The 12,160-nt window shown below is 52.0% G+C and overlaps 1 protein-coding gene across 2 annotated transcripts in view; it reads right to left on the bottom strand.

Moving 5' to 3' along the window:
- ACOT7 (acyl-CoA thioesterase 7) overlaps nt 1-12,160 on the bottom strand; it is a 94,676-nt gene that overhangs the window by 31,070 nt on the left and 51,446 nt on the right. For both annotated transcript variants that reach the window (XM_008567005.1, XM_008567004.1), the window contains exon 6: nt 12,005-12,091. In XM_008567005.1, coding sequence (XP_008565227.1) covers nt 12,005-12,091 — 87 coding nt within the window. The remainder of the gene's footprint in view (nt 1-12,004; nt 12,092-12,160) is intronic.

Below are 12,160 nucleotides of genomic sequence, written 5' to 3'. Positions count from 1 at the left end.
TCGGATCCCACATACAGACCGGTTCCTGCTCACTGGCTGAGCAAGGCGCGGGAGCGACACCGAGGGTTGCGATCCCGTTGCCGGTCCCGGTCCGGTACGGGCGCGACACTGGGGGTTGCGATCCGTTGCCGGACATGGAAAAAGACAAAAAGGAAAAAAAAAAAGTCAGACTTGTACGGTTTAAACAGGTGAACTGTGTGGCATGTGAATTACATCTCCAAGAAGCTGTCACACAAAACAAAGAAGAGCAGGTACCCTAAAAGAGCACTGTAAAGCCAACACGCCTTTCAAACCTCAGGCTGCAGACGTTTGCTTCGGCTCAATCCCCGGTACGGTACGGATCACCACTGCACACGTGCTTGCTCCCAGCCCAGTTCTCTTCCCCTACTACAGCACTGAGGCACACTTCTTATTTCATTTTAAAAAGTTTAAACCATACCCTTTATCAGGTTGAACTACATGAAATTGCCAATATTCAACCATTTTTGACCTACAAAAGCAGCAAAGTGATATTGATTAACCTAACAGCTATCAGAAATTTTAGAAAGCTATGTGCATTCTCACCAGGATAGAGAATGATTTCTACAAATCCAGAGCGGCAGAAAACCAGACCCCATCCCACTCGTGAAAGCCAGGTTCATCCGGAATCACCATCAGGGTAGGAGCCGTGGACTCAAACGTCTATAGGGCCAGGCAGGTGACCTGGGAACATGAGGAGGGCTGGTGGGGGCCAATGGCAGTGGCTGGCCAGGGCCCTTCTGCTGCTTGGCTCCCGCCCACTGCCCCATCCCCCGCCTGGTGAGGCCCACCCCTTCCACCAATGTGCGTATCTTGTTGGGATCCTGACTCTAACCAACCAGGAAAAAAGTATAAGCAACTGGGGAAATTTGAAACTGACTGGATATTTGATGAAATTAAAGACATAAATTTTATTTAGGAGGGTGTGATAATGGTATTGCAGATGTTAAAAACAGAAAGTTGTCTTTTAGAAACAACGTCTGGGATTTGCTTCAAAATCCTCCAGAGGGTACAAGGTGAATCAGGAACAGCCAGGTGTCGCGTGGGTGGAGCTGCAAGACGCACACCTGAGAGCTCGGTGTTCTCTGCCTGTGTGTGTACGAGGGCACTTCAGAAAGCTTGTGGAGGGGCCGGCCCGGTGGCGCACTGCTACAGTGCGCCGCTTGGGAGCGTGGCGGTGCTCCCGCCGAGGGTTCGGATCCCACATACAGACCGGTTCCTGCTCACTGGCTGAGCGAGGTGCAGGTGCAACACTGAGGGTTGCGATCCCGTGGCCGGTCCCGGTCCGGTACGGGCGCGACACTGAGGGTTGCAATCCGTTGCCGGACACGAAAAAAGACAAAAAGGAAAAAAAAAAAAGAAAGCTTGTGGAAAAAAAGTGGAATTATAACATAATACGAATCTGCCCACAAGCTTTGCGAAGTACCCGTGTGTTTGAGCATTCCCCAAATAAAAAGTTTTAAAGTATTAGTGTTCCTGATAAAAAAATTTTGTTTTTATTACCATGACTTTTCTTACGGAAGCTAAAAGAAAACTCTGCTCAACAATGGTGATGTACATGAGCAGGAGACAGGCAAAGGGGTCGCCAGCACGTGCTATTTTAAAGCCTCAGAGATGCCAGCGCGTCTATTCTACTCAACCTGTGCAGGGGTATCTGCACCCCAGCTTTCAAATTAACAGTGGAGGCTCAGCGCCACATGGAGGTCCGATTCTGAAGAAAGAGCACAAACAAAACGCCGGGAAAACAGCCCTTTGGCAGAAGAAAGAATCACAGGCACTGGGTGTCACTCTGGGCAAATGAGGCACCGCTCCAAGTGCCAAGCAGGGCAGGAGCTTTGGGTGGCTCAGCTCTCAGGGGCTGGAGGTCAGGGCCACACCAAGCTTTGTCTTCACTTTGCCCTTGCAAGGGTCCTTCCTGGTTACTGTAAGTCATGCTGGAAGCAGACACGTGCAGCCACCTTGCCGGGGCCCATCTGGCCCTCCTGGTCTTTCTCCCCAGGGCAAGGTGCAGACCCAAGGGGCCAGGTCCCTAGTCCAGGATTTCCAGGAGGTGAAAACAGAAAACAGAACACGGATCATCGTGTGTCGATACCGATGGCCTCCTAGGAGGGAGAGGTCTCCCCCAACAGAAGAGGGAGCTTCTGAATTAGCTGCGCCTTGCTGGGTGACCTGTCCGATAAAACCAGTATTCAAAATTATCTTGCTGTGTGTGCTGGGCAGTGACATTTAATGGGACAGCCCCCTCTCAACCCCACAGCCAGCGCACAAATCTGAGCTGGGAAACCCGTGGAGAGAGTTTAGATTAGCTTCAGACCTGCCACAAAACAACTATGTTATCCCCCTGGTTGAAAAGGCCAAGACTGGCAGACTGCGTCAATGGAATTCTAGTGCCCAGAATAGGGGACCAGGCACTATGCCACTGTGTGTGTCTATTAGCAGATCCTACCCCAAATCTGGGGCTTTATTCCAGGTACTGGAACAGTGGGTAATATGAGCAGTGGGTGACCAGGACATGAAGTATCCCAATGCTCTGCCGGGCCAGGAGGCCTTCCATGAGCTGGGTCTGCTGCACAGGCAAAGTTCCCGAGCTCCCAAAGGCTCTCACCTGCACGACTCTGTCCACCTCAGTTAATCTGTCCGTCCTAGAGAGGCCATGCTAGGGCCATGGGAGAAGTGGCAGCAAGGCAGGTTTCAGGGCTCACTACGTAGAAAAACTTTCAGGGGAGGACATTTAGAACTGTCCTAAAATCAAGTGTTTGGGCTTGTCAAGGCGTGGCCTTTGGCCTCTGCTAGTGTTTAAGCAGAAGCATCTGGATCAGAGCTGGAAGCAGAAACCCCATCCAAGATGACAGACCTCACTGGAAACCTCTGCCCGAGGCCCAGCCAACCTGACTCTGCGTCTTCACAAACGCGCTTTCTAGTCCTGCTACAGTGGACTTGAGAGAAACAAAGGGCCGCTGTGATCATCTGGGATCCTGTGCGTGAACTCAACTCTGGTGGCTCCTGGGGGGAAAGGAATCGATCTCATAAAAACTGAGATTATAATCACTGACTGCGAGCCGTCTGTTCCCTATTCCTGGTGAGGAGCAACCCCAGACGCATTGCTGCACGGGCCTGGTACTGAGATCTGCTTGTGTGCTGTTGCTAAGAGAAAGCGATGAGATCAAATGGCCCCAGCAGAAATAAGATAATTAAAAGTCCACACAATCTCATCCCATCGTGACATGCTTGTAAAGACTGTTACCACAATACTCGTACCTACGAATATATGCTTAATACATCACAATCGAAGTGCCAACCGAGAAAATGAAATTCTGTTAAAAAACAGATCAAAAGCAGAAAACCGCCGTGTCTGATTCGCAACAGCCTTTCCTGCTGACGCTGCCTGATGTGGCCCTCGTCTTGCCAGAGGAAGTCACCGTCAACACTTCCCTTTCTTACACTTCAATTAAAAATACCAAGTGCCTGAGTTTTCCCTAAAATGCTGAAAAGCCTTATCAGTTTCTTCCCATTTAGGCACAATAGGCGCTGCCAGCACTGGTAGAATAACTTTGGTAAATTACAGTCCATCATCACGGGCTGTCCTTATTTCCCAAGATTCGTAATTTAAAAGATGACAACAAAATTGTAGGATCTGCTGTCCTTGGAGCTGCATTCATTCCAGGAATCATGGGAAGGGAAAAAAAATCAAGGCTTGCTCAGCCACTAACATAAAGATAAACACGGTACCAAAGACATTTTTGAATCTAACATTTAACTGTTTACAGGTTTGGTTTTTTTAAAAAATATCGACAGCATGCTGACAGAGGCTTAAAAACAGAGGCTTCATCTTCTTTTCCCGAGGCCCGGCTGACTGATAGGGTTGCCCGCCCATGGACCTGCAGCTCAGCCTGCACTGTGCCTGGCCAAGCCTGCTGCCCCCATTTCCATATTTAATCCCAACTGATGGAGCGTGGGTGCCAGCTTCCTATATTAAGAAAAGGATAGTAGCTTTATTTCATTTTAAATATCCCACCCTTTGCTAATCACAAGGGGTGTTATAAGGTCCAGCTGAGTAAGAGCTCCCAGACAGCCCCAGCCTCCCCTCCCGAGGCCCTACAACCTGGCATCTCTGTGAACTGGGACTAAGGGCAGAGGAATATTAATTAAGGTCATTAATAGGGATTATTTCTGGCAGTTAATGCACAGCGTGGTAAAGATGACACGTTTCTAAAGGTAATGACAAATGTCAAGAGTAGGAAGTCTAGCAGAAGTGTCAGGCGGAGCTGAACTGTGGTTCCCACATGCCCGAGAGCGTCGCAGACCCAGGCACAGGGCAGAAAGCTGCCTGACTGTATTTATTCCTCACATTCTATACATTCTGCTTCGGGGAACCTGAGGAGGTCACAGTTAAATTTGCTTACTGCTACCAGAGTATCAACACTTTTCCTGTTCTGAAACAAGCCAGCAGAGAAAGTAGGGAGGATGCATTCATGTGCCAACTGCCTGGAGGCTGGGCAAGAGGTGGCAGCAGTTCTTCTGGGCAGGACAGGCCAGCTAGGGCTGTGGCCTCAGCCTGGAATCCATGAAAGCAACGTCGCTTCTCGGAGGGCCAGGAACCATTTTCGTGGGGTGTCAATTGCTTCCAGAAGTCTAGCCTGCAGTCGGGGGGGGCTAATACTATGTGACGACACACGGTGGTGCCATCACGCACAGCCTGGCTGCTCCTCGGGGCAGGGCTGGCCACACTGCGGCCCTTCTTCCTACCCAGGGACCCTCTTCATTCTTTCCAGCGTGGTCATTTCAGCTACTGGATGTCTACGCCATGCCAGGCCCGGGGCTAAGCAGGGACACAGCAGTGAGCAAAACAGACAGACGTCCCCACTGTGTGAGCATCCGTTCTGCTGGGGGAGAGAGCCTAGAGGAAAAACAGGTCAAGTAGTGACAAGCGCTTTGCGACCAAAAGCAAGCAGGGTCAGGCAGTGAGGGGTGGCGGCCTCGTTTACAGATGCTCAGGAAGGGTCCCTTTCCTTTCCTTCAGAGACCTGAAGAGAAGCAGCCATGCAGTTTGCTGGGAAACCACAACCAAGGCAGCGTTAAGGACCCGCGATCCAGGTAGAAGGAGCGAGAGGACAGCAACCCAGGCAGAGGGAACAGAGGTGCAGAGCCCGTGGTGCCCGTGTGCCCAGGGGCCTGGGGCACAGTGAGGAGCCATGTGCCAGGCCAGAGACGGTGGGAGGGGAACAAGTGGCTGGAGGGGAGGCCACAGGGAAGACAAGACCATGGAGGGCTTGTGAGGCGAGAAATGGCCAAATACAGGACATGTGGCTTCTGTGTGGAGTGGCCCAGGCTGCTGTGCTGAGGAGAGAGCTGGGGCGAGTGAGGACGTGAAGGACCAGGGAGAGGCCACTCAGGGGACAGTGCAGGCCAGCAGGAGATGGTGGAGGAGGAGAGGACTCGATTCCGACATGTCATGGAGGTGAGGCGGAGGGTGTGCAGGAGGCTGGGAGGGGCAGAGCGGGCTTCCGAGGGCTCCGTGGAGGACATCGCACGGAAGAGGCCAGTGCCCAGGGACGCCCTCAGGAGGCAGCCGGAGCCCAGGGGAGAGGTTCGGCTGCAGCCACTGGCCTCAGGCGGCGTGGACCAGACGTCAGGAGGAGGGAGCACAGGGGTGCGAGGATGGGGTGCTGACGCAGGCAGGACACGGGTGGGGGCATCAGGGGATGGAAGGGGCAGCGGCAGGTGTCCCCAAGGCCACAGGAAGGAGGTTTGGAGGAGGCAACAGATGAACTGTGAGTGCTGCACCTGCCAGCTGGCTTTGGCTGTGTCTTCTGCTGGCCTGAGGGGACCAGGGACAGATTGACAAGTGGAGCCCTGGTGACTCTAACTGACAAAAGGCTTGATGACAGTCACTATCCTATTATTCTTTTCCAAAAGCAAGTTAACTGCAGAGCCAAGGAACTCTGTGGGTTGGCAAGGCCACCCTGGGAATCCAGGGCCTCCCGGCCCAGACAGAACTGCCCCCCAGACCGTCCTGGATCGGGTAGACTTTGGGAGGGGTCCTTTACTGATAAATTTATTTATAGATGTAAGACAGCACAGGATAGAAAACAACGGCGTCATGGCCACTATTTTCTGCCGTGACAGCCCTCCCCCCAGGGCCAGTCAAACATCACGCTTGCCCTGAGCGTACCTTTTACTCCCCTGACCTGGGGTGCTCATGCCATGACACAGAGCTGGGGGTGCAGGCATGATCGAAACAGGCCAGGTCCCTGACCTTGGCAGTGGAAGCAGAATCATCCCCCAAGGAGCTCAGAGACACCCTCATGCCCACATTCTGCACACTGAGCTCCAGGGCCGCGTCCGGCAGGTTGGCATGCACACCTGCCAGGGGACAAGGCAGGGATGCTGCAGAGAGGGAGACCCCAGACCCAAGTCAGCACAGAGGACAGTAAGGGAACAGGATGTGGGGACCCCAGCCCTTGGACAGGGCGATGAATGAGCTCTGACAGTTCAGACTCCACAGGTTCTGTGGTTGTGAGGATTTGGATCTGGAGGACCAGAACCAGGGGGCTTGGGGGACAACATGGACACATGCGCAGAGCCGGTGACCTGGAGTCCCCAGGCAGAGATGCTAAGTCAGCCTGCTCCTGCCCGAGTCCTTCCTCCTCCTTTCTGTGGATGGATTTTCTTATTCTTTGCCAGTTCTAACACTTAGGTATTTCTTCTTCTTAAGGAACATAAGCTCAAAGTTGGCCACTTTTTCTTTGTGACATCTTCAGCCACGCCCCGATTTTGATAAGCAGGGTCCTCTTCTCTATCTTCCAGATGGCCGTGAGTCCAGCTTTTAATTTCTCTCTGACCAGCAGTTATTCGGAGTGCTGCTTAATTTCTAGGTGGTTACACTCTTGTTATGGATGCTCAGGCGTAACGGGCACCACTTCAAGGAATTTATAATAAAAATGCTCTTTGTGGTCCAGTACATGATCAGATGTTATAAACACTCCACTGTTTATGAGAAGAAAGCCTGAGGTTTTCATGGTATAGAACATCCTCTCTGTCTATAATAAAACTAATGAAGTAAGTAAAATATAAATCATAAAAATGACTGACCTTTACTAGTACTCCCCACGTGCCGATGTTATCTCACTTAATCCCCACCCCCCTCCTCAGAACTCCCTTACAGAAAAGGAAACTGGGGCTCAGGGAGGTTAAGTTACGGCTGTCACAGTCCACAGTTTCGGGGACTATTCACATGACAGCTTCAGGAGGTGGGAGAATGGGCGCGTGCGGAAAGCAGGAGAAAGATCAGGTTCACGGGGCCATCACAGCCGGCAAAGAGGCCCACAGGCTGCCGGAGCTTGGGGAGACGCAGGAGCCGGACATAAAAAAGATCTGTCAGTTGCCACTTGGAGGCGGTAACAGAGGCGGGGACTGGGTGAGCTCATGGGAGGAAACAGGGTGAGGGGGGTTAAGAGGCCGAGGACAGACCTTGGGGCACAATCACTCAAGGGGCAGCTCAAAGAGAAACAGGCAGATTCAGGGGATGCCCCCCAGAGGCCCTCACCCTGGGCATGGGGCAGAACCACCTGGGGGCATGACAACATGCAGGTGCCCAGACCCCCCCAGGCACTCTGACACCCACCACAGTGTGAGAAGACAGTGGGCTTGGAGAGGGTGGGGGGGGTGACACTCCGGAGGGGACTTCAAGGGAGGGCAGGGTCAGGGGTGTGCGATGCTCTCAAGAGGTCGAGGGAAACGGGTGTGAGGACAGGGTCACCGGATCTGTAGAGACAAACACTCACTCTAGCTGTGAGTCATCAGGACACCCGGGCACTCACTACTAAAATACAGACCCCCAGGCCCAGCCCTGCTGCGGCAAACCCTCTGGGAGAAGGTCCCGGGAGTCTGAGGTTTTAACAAGCACCAAGATGATTTCTGAGGATCAGACAGGGTCAGGAAACTGTCTTAGCCCCAGTTCACTGCAGCATGCCCCGTCCCAGCCTCCCAGTGCCACGTGAGCTAAGCACACCCTCTCCGCGTGAGGACGCCCGGCCTTGATTTCCACCTCTGAGCAGAGGTGGTTCCTTCAGAACCAAATGTAATCAATAACACTGAGGCTCTTTTCTAAAACAGTGACCCCTGACCCTGCCACTCCTCTCATGCTCTAAAGACCTCGCACAGAACCAGAGAATCAAATAGAATAAGCCGGATCATCCCTGGGATGGGGACCCAACCAGGTCACATCTAGGCTGAAGCACAGAGAGATGTGACTGAAGCTCCCAGAGGCGTGTCGTGCTGGAGAGGCCGTGGGCGGGCCACCCCCAACAGAGCCACCACCATCCCTGAGACTCATTCCTTTGAAATGCTTCTCAATTCCCTTTCCTGGTGTTTAGGGTCTCTCATGGTGTAAAGGACAGTCATAATACGTAGGAACAAGGTTCTCCTTTTTCTGGTTTTTTATTTTTTCCCCAGATTTTTTAATAGCATGAGAAAGGACCACTTACGGACACCTGGGAAGACGACAAAAAAGATTTCAGAACTGGCGAAAGGGGAGAGAGCACAGTGGCGGATGTGGTTCTGGCATGTCCCCCACCGCCCTGTGGCTGCCATCATGTGCCACCCAGAGAGGGCAGGGGCAGCTTGGGTCTCCAGCACCACAAGCAGCCACAGCAGCCCCGGATCTCTCACAACCACACGGCTACATTGGAAAAACCAGTCGTCGAAACCCCCGCTATTTGGGTGTTTGGTTGGGCAGCTGTGTCTTCATCCCAGTTAGCACATGACCTTTCACAGAAGCCAGTGGAGGAGGCAAAACCCACCAACACCAGCAAGGACGAAAATCGAAGACCCACGAACCGGGGCATCCAACCCCAGAGAGGTTAGAGCAGGTGCAGGAGCACGGAGGACAGAGGGTGGGACTCTCCAGGGAAGGCTGGCGCAGAGCAGTGACCTGGCAGGCACCACTGTGCATTTTACAGAGGGGCTGGAGAGGGTGGAGAGACTTACTGGGACATTCAAAGTCAGTGGGAATCCAGGCCATGATTAGCTACTGTAGCGACACAGCTACCCAGGCACACAACCACGGCCCTCCCGCCGGCTCAGCAGTGCACAGTGTGTACAAAGCCACATGCCTGAGAGGGGCACACGGGAGCGCTGTGTCGCACACACAGCAGCAGGGACGCTGCTGGTAGGGGAAGGCGGGAGTGAAGGGAGGACGAGGCACAGCTGTGTTCGGTCAAGGGCCATTTTGGATTGTTTCTACACAACACTTCAGTGTAAAATACTTAACTTAGGCGATAAAAAATGAAATGTCGATGAAAAAGCCAAGGCCTCTGAAGGCTGAGAATCGGCGAACGCGTGCTGAGCATCCTCTGGGGTCGGCCCTGAACGGGGTCACCAGCTAAATCCCAAGAGCCTCCTCCACCCAAGATGTGGACCCTGCAGACACCTGCCGCTCACCCCTTTGAGCTGTACAAGCAACGTAATGGGGGCAGTGGGGGGTGAAGGGGAGAAGGGGAGGAAACTGGTCTTTTGTGGACTGACGCCCAGCACTTTCAGGAGGAGAAACGGGGGACCGTGACTCACTCAGGACTCAGGGAAGGCAGGGACCCAAAGCCAGGCCCACGCTTCCCCACGATGCCCTTCAGTTCCGAGCTACCGAGTCACAGGCAGCCCTCCTTCCTAGCAGGGGAACGACTGCTCCCGGCACCCTCCGGCTCATCCCCAATCTTTCCTATTCCCTCCACTAATGGCAGGAGGTTCTGTCCATGCACCCAGGAGAGGAGAAATGGGCGCGTGTCTGGTTGGAGACCAGACTTCCTTCCCCACGTCTCCTGGCCAATTTACCATTAGCAAGAGCTATGTGTAAAGCGCTCCAGTCCAAGGCCGGCCAATGTGTGACAGCCACCCAGTCAAAGACACCGCAATACAGAATTACCCACGTAAAGGCTAAATCAGCATCCATTTCATCTATTTTACTCTGTGACTGGAGTCTACTGAACCACAGTTCAGTGAAGACTTTAATTCAAATGATGTTAAGGGCACTTCTTGCCAGTGTACTCTTCAGGAAAATACAATAAAATCATAGTCCCGGGTGTTTTCAACACAGCATTATACTGTATTCATTTGCTCCTGGTGGTTACCAGGTACTATAAGAGATGATTAGGTTTGGTAAAATTATTAGGCATATTTTTATAAATCGTGGGCACAAAATCCCTACTAAAACAGCATTAAGTGTTCTAAAGCCATTTTCAACACTTCTTAAACACTCCTTGAAAATGTGCCTACATCAAATAAAGGAGCTCAGACTCTGTAAGTGAACATGACATGCTGCAGATTTCTAAGGGGTTTCTCCAACACTTCTCTCGCTCCTAGCATCTCGCTGACACCTCTCAGCACGTGGGCTTAGGAGAGCGGACTCTGCCCAGGAGGCAGCAATGATGGAAATGCCACATTAGTGAAAAACTTCCCATGTGTAGACAAAAGAGGCAAAACCTAGACCTCAGAGTTTCAGAAATTTCAAGTAGAATGAAGCTCTACGAGGCTCTAGGACAATTCTTCGCAGTTACACAAGCCTGGGCTCGGGGTGGCTAGGCTTGCAGGAGGAGGCTGCTCCCTAGCCCAGAATCCGAGAGGGTGGAGGGGACGGGGGCCAGCGAGAAGGAAACAGCAAATGCTACGAGGCCATGGCTGCTCTCAGGGGAGAAAGATCCGCAGGCTGTCACAATATTTGTGGGCCTGGAAAGTACTGTTTATGTTACAAAGTAGAGCCTCCCTCGGGTAGGACCTAAGTTAAACAGATTTAAGGGCACTGCAGCCAGCATTTAGTGGAAGAAGAAAATGATTATGCAAAACAAAACAAAAAAACACACAAACACAAAAGGAAATGAGTTTAAAAAAAAAGAAACAAACTTTAAAAGTATATCTCAAATCAGGGCCCACTATCTGCTTCTGACAGGCCCAGGGCCTGTTGTCCCTCAACCTGGATGTAATCTGCAGCCCTACATCATGCAAAGGGCACCTACAAAGTGCCTCCTTGCCTCTGTGTGGGGCCAACACACCGAATCAGATCCAGTCCCTGCTTCTCAGGCGTCCCTAGTAGAAATATCAGCGTAGACCTGCACAGGGTGGTGCCTTTCGAGCTGGGTTTTGAAGGATAAATAGGAATTCTCTAAGTGAAGAAGAAAGGAGAACTTGGTGCTCCAGGAGGTTGGAAATGAGAGCACGAATGAGCAGCGTTGTGCAAAGTGCCCGCCATGCCTGAGGCACAGTGAACAGCTAGCACACGGCAGTGCTTGAGCCCATGTCGCGCCCACGTCGCGCCCACACCTCCTTCACGACTTCTGCTACGGCCTGGACCACTGAACCACTGGCTCCCTGATGCTCTTCTTCAAATCAGCTTGTTTATTAAAGTTGGCTTTAGTCTTATCCAAACACAATATCCATGAAATTATGGGTTTGATGTGCTAATATTTGCCCTAAATCTTAAAAATAATTACATACTATAAAAGGAAGAAGTGTCCCTCCGCAAAACTCGAGCTAAGTGCTCTTGTGTTCCAGCTGTGTTTTCCAAACTCAGGAAAAGCCTAAGCTAGGAACTTCGAGGGCTGTGCTGTTTGAGATGGGATCTGACCAAAGAAAGAAATAAACGCGAACATCAGAGGCAAAACCACTTTTAATGAGCCACTCTTTGTTAACAGGTCACAACGTTACTCTCTGGCCCCACTCCTGACCCGTGGGGAGTCAATAAACACCCCATGGCTATAAGATCCAGGGTTTTGTGTGACCCTCCACCGGAATGTAGAGTCATCCATCTGCCTTCCATCTCGATTTGAAAAACAGGCGCCAACAGTATTTTGGTAATTTATCATGCAACCTCTTAAAAGTTTAAATTTATACTTCACTAACACAAGCCCTAAACTAGGTCAGGCGGCAGCGCGGCTCCCTGGGGGACTGAGCAGAGCCAGTGAGAGGAAGGCAGTGGCCGGCGCCAACCATCTCTTACCTCCGTGCACAAAGCCGTGCAGGGTGCAGTCTGAAGGCCCCACCAGGTGGATCAAGCTGGACTGGCTGTAGCTGACGGTGTTGGGCTCTGGAATTACAAAGGAGACAGATTACTATTGGTTTACACTGATTCCCAGCAGTCAAACGTCCTGACGAT

Source organism: Galeopterus variegatus, unplaced genomic scaffold (genome assembly GCF_000696425.1).
Source record: "Galeopterus variegatus unplaced genomic scaffold, G_variegatus-3.0.2 Scaffold284, whole genome shotgun sequence".
NCBI lineage: Eukaryota > Metazoa > Chordata > Mammalia > Dermoptera > Cynocephalidae > Galeopterus > Galeopterus variegatus.
The sequence above is the reverse complement of the archived record's forward strand: the minus strand, read 5'-3'. Positions and strand labels throughout refer to the sequence as shown.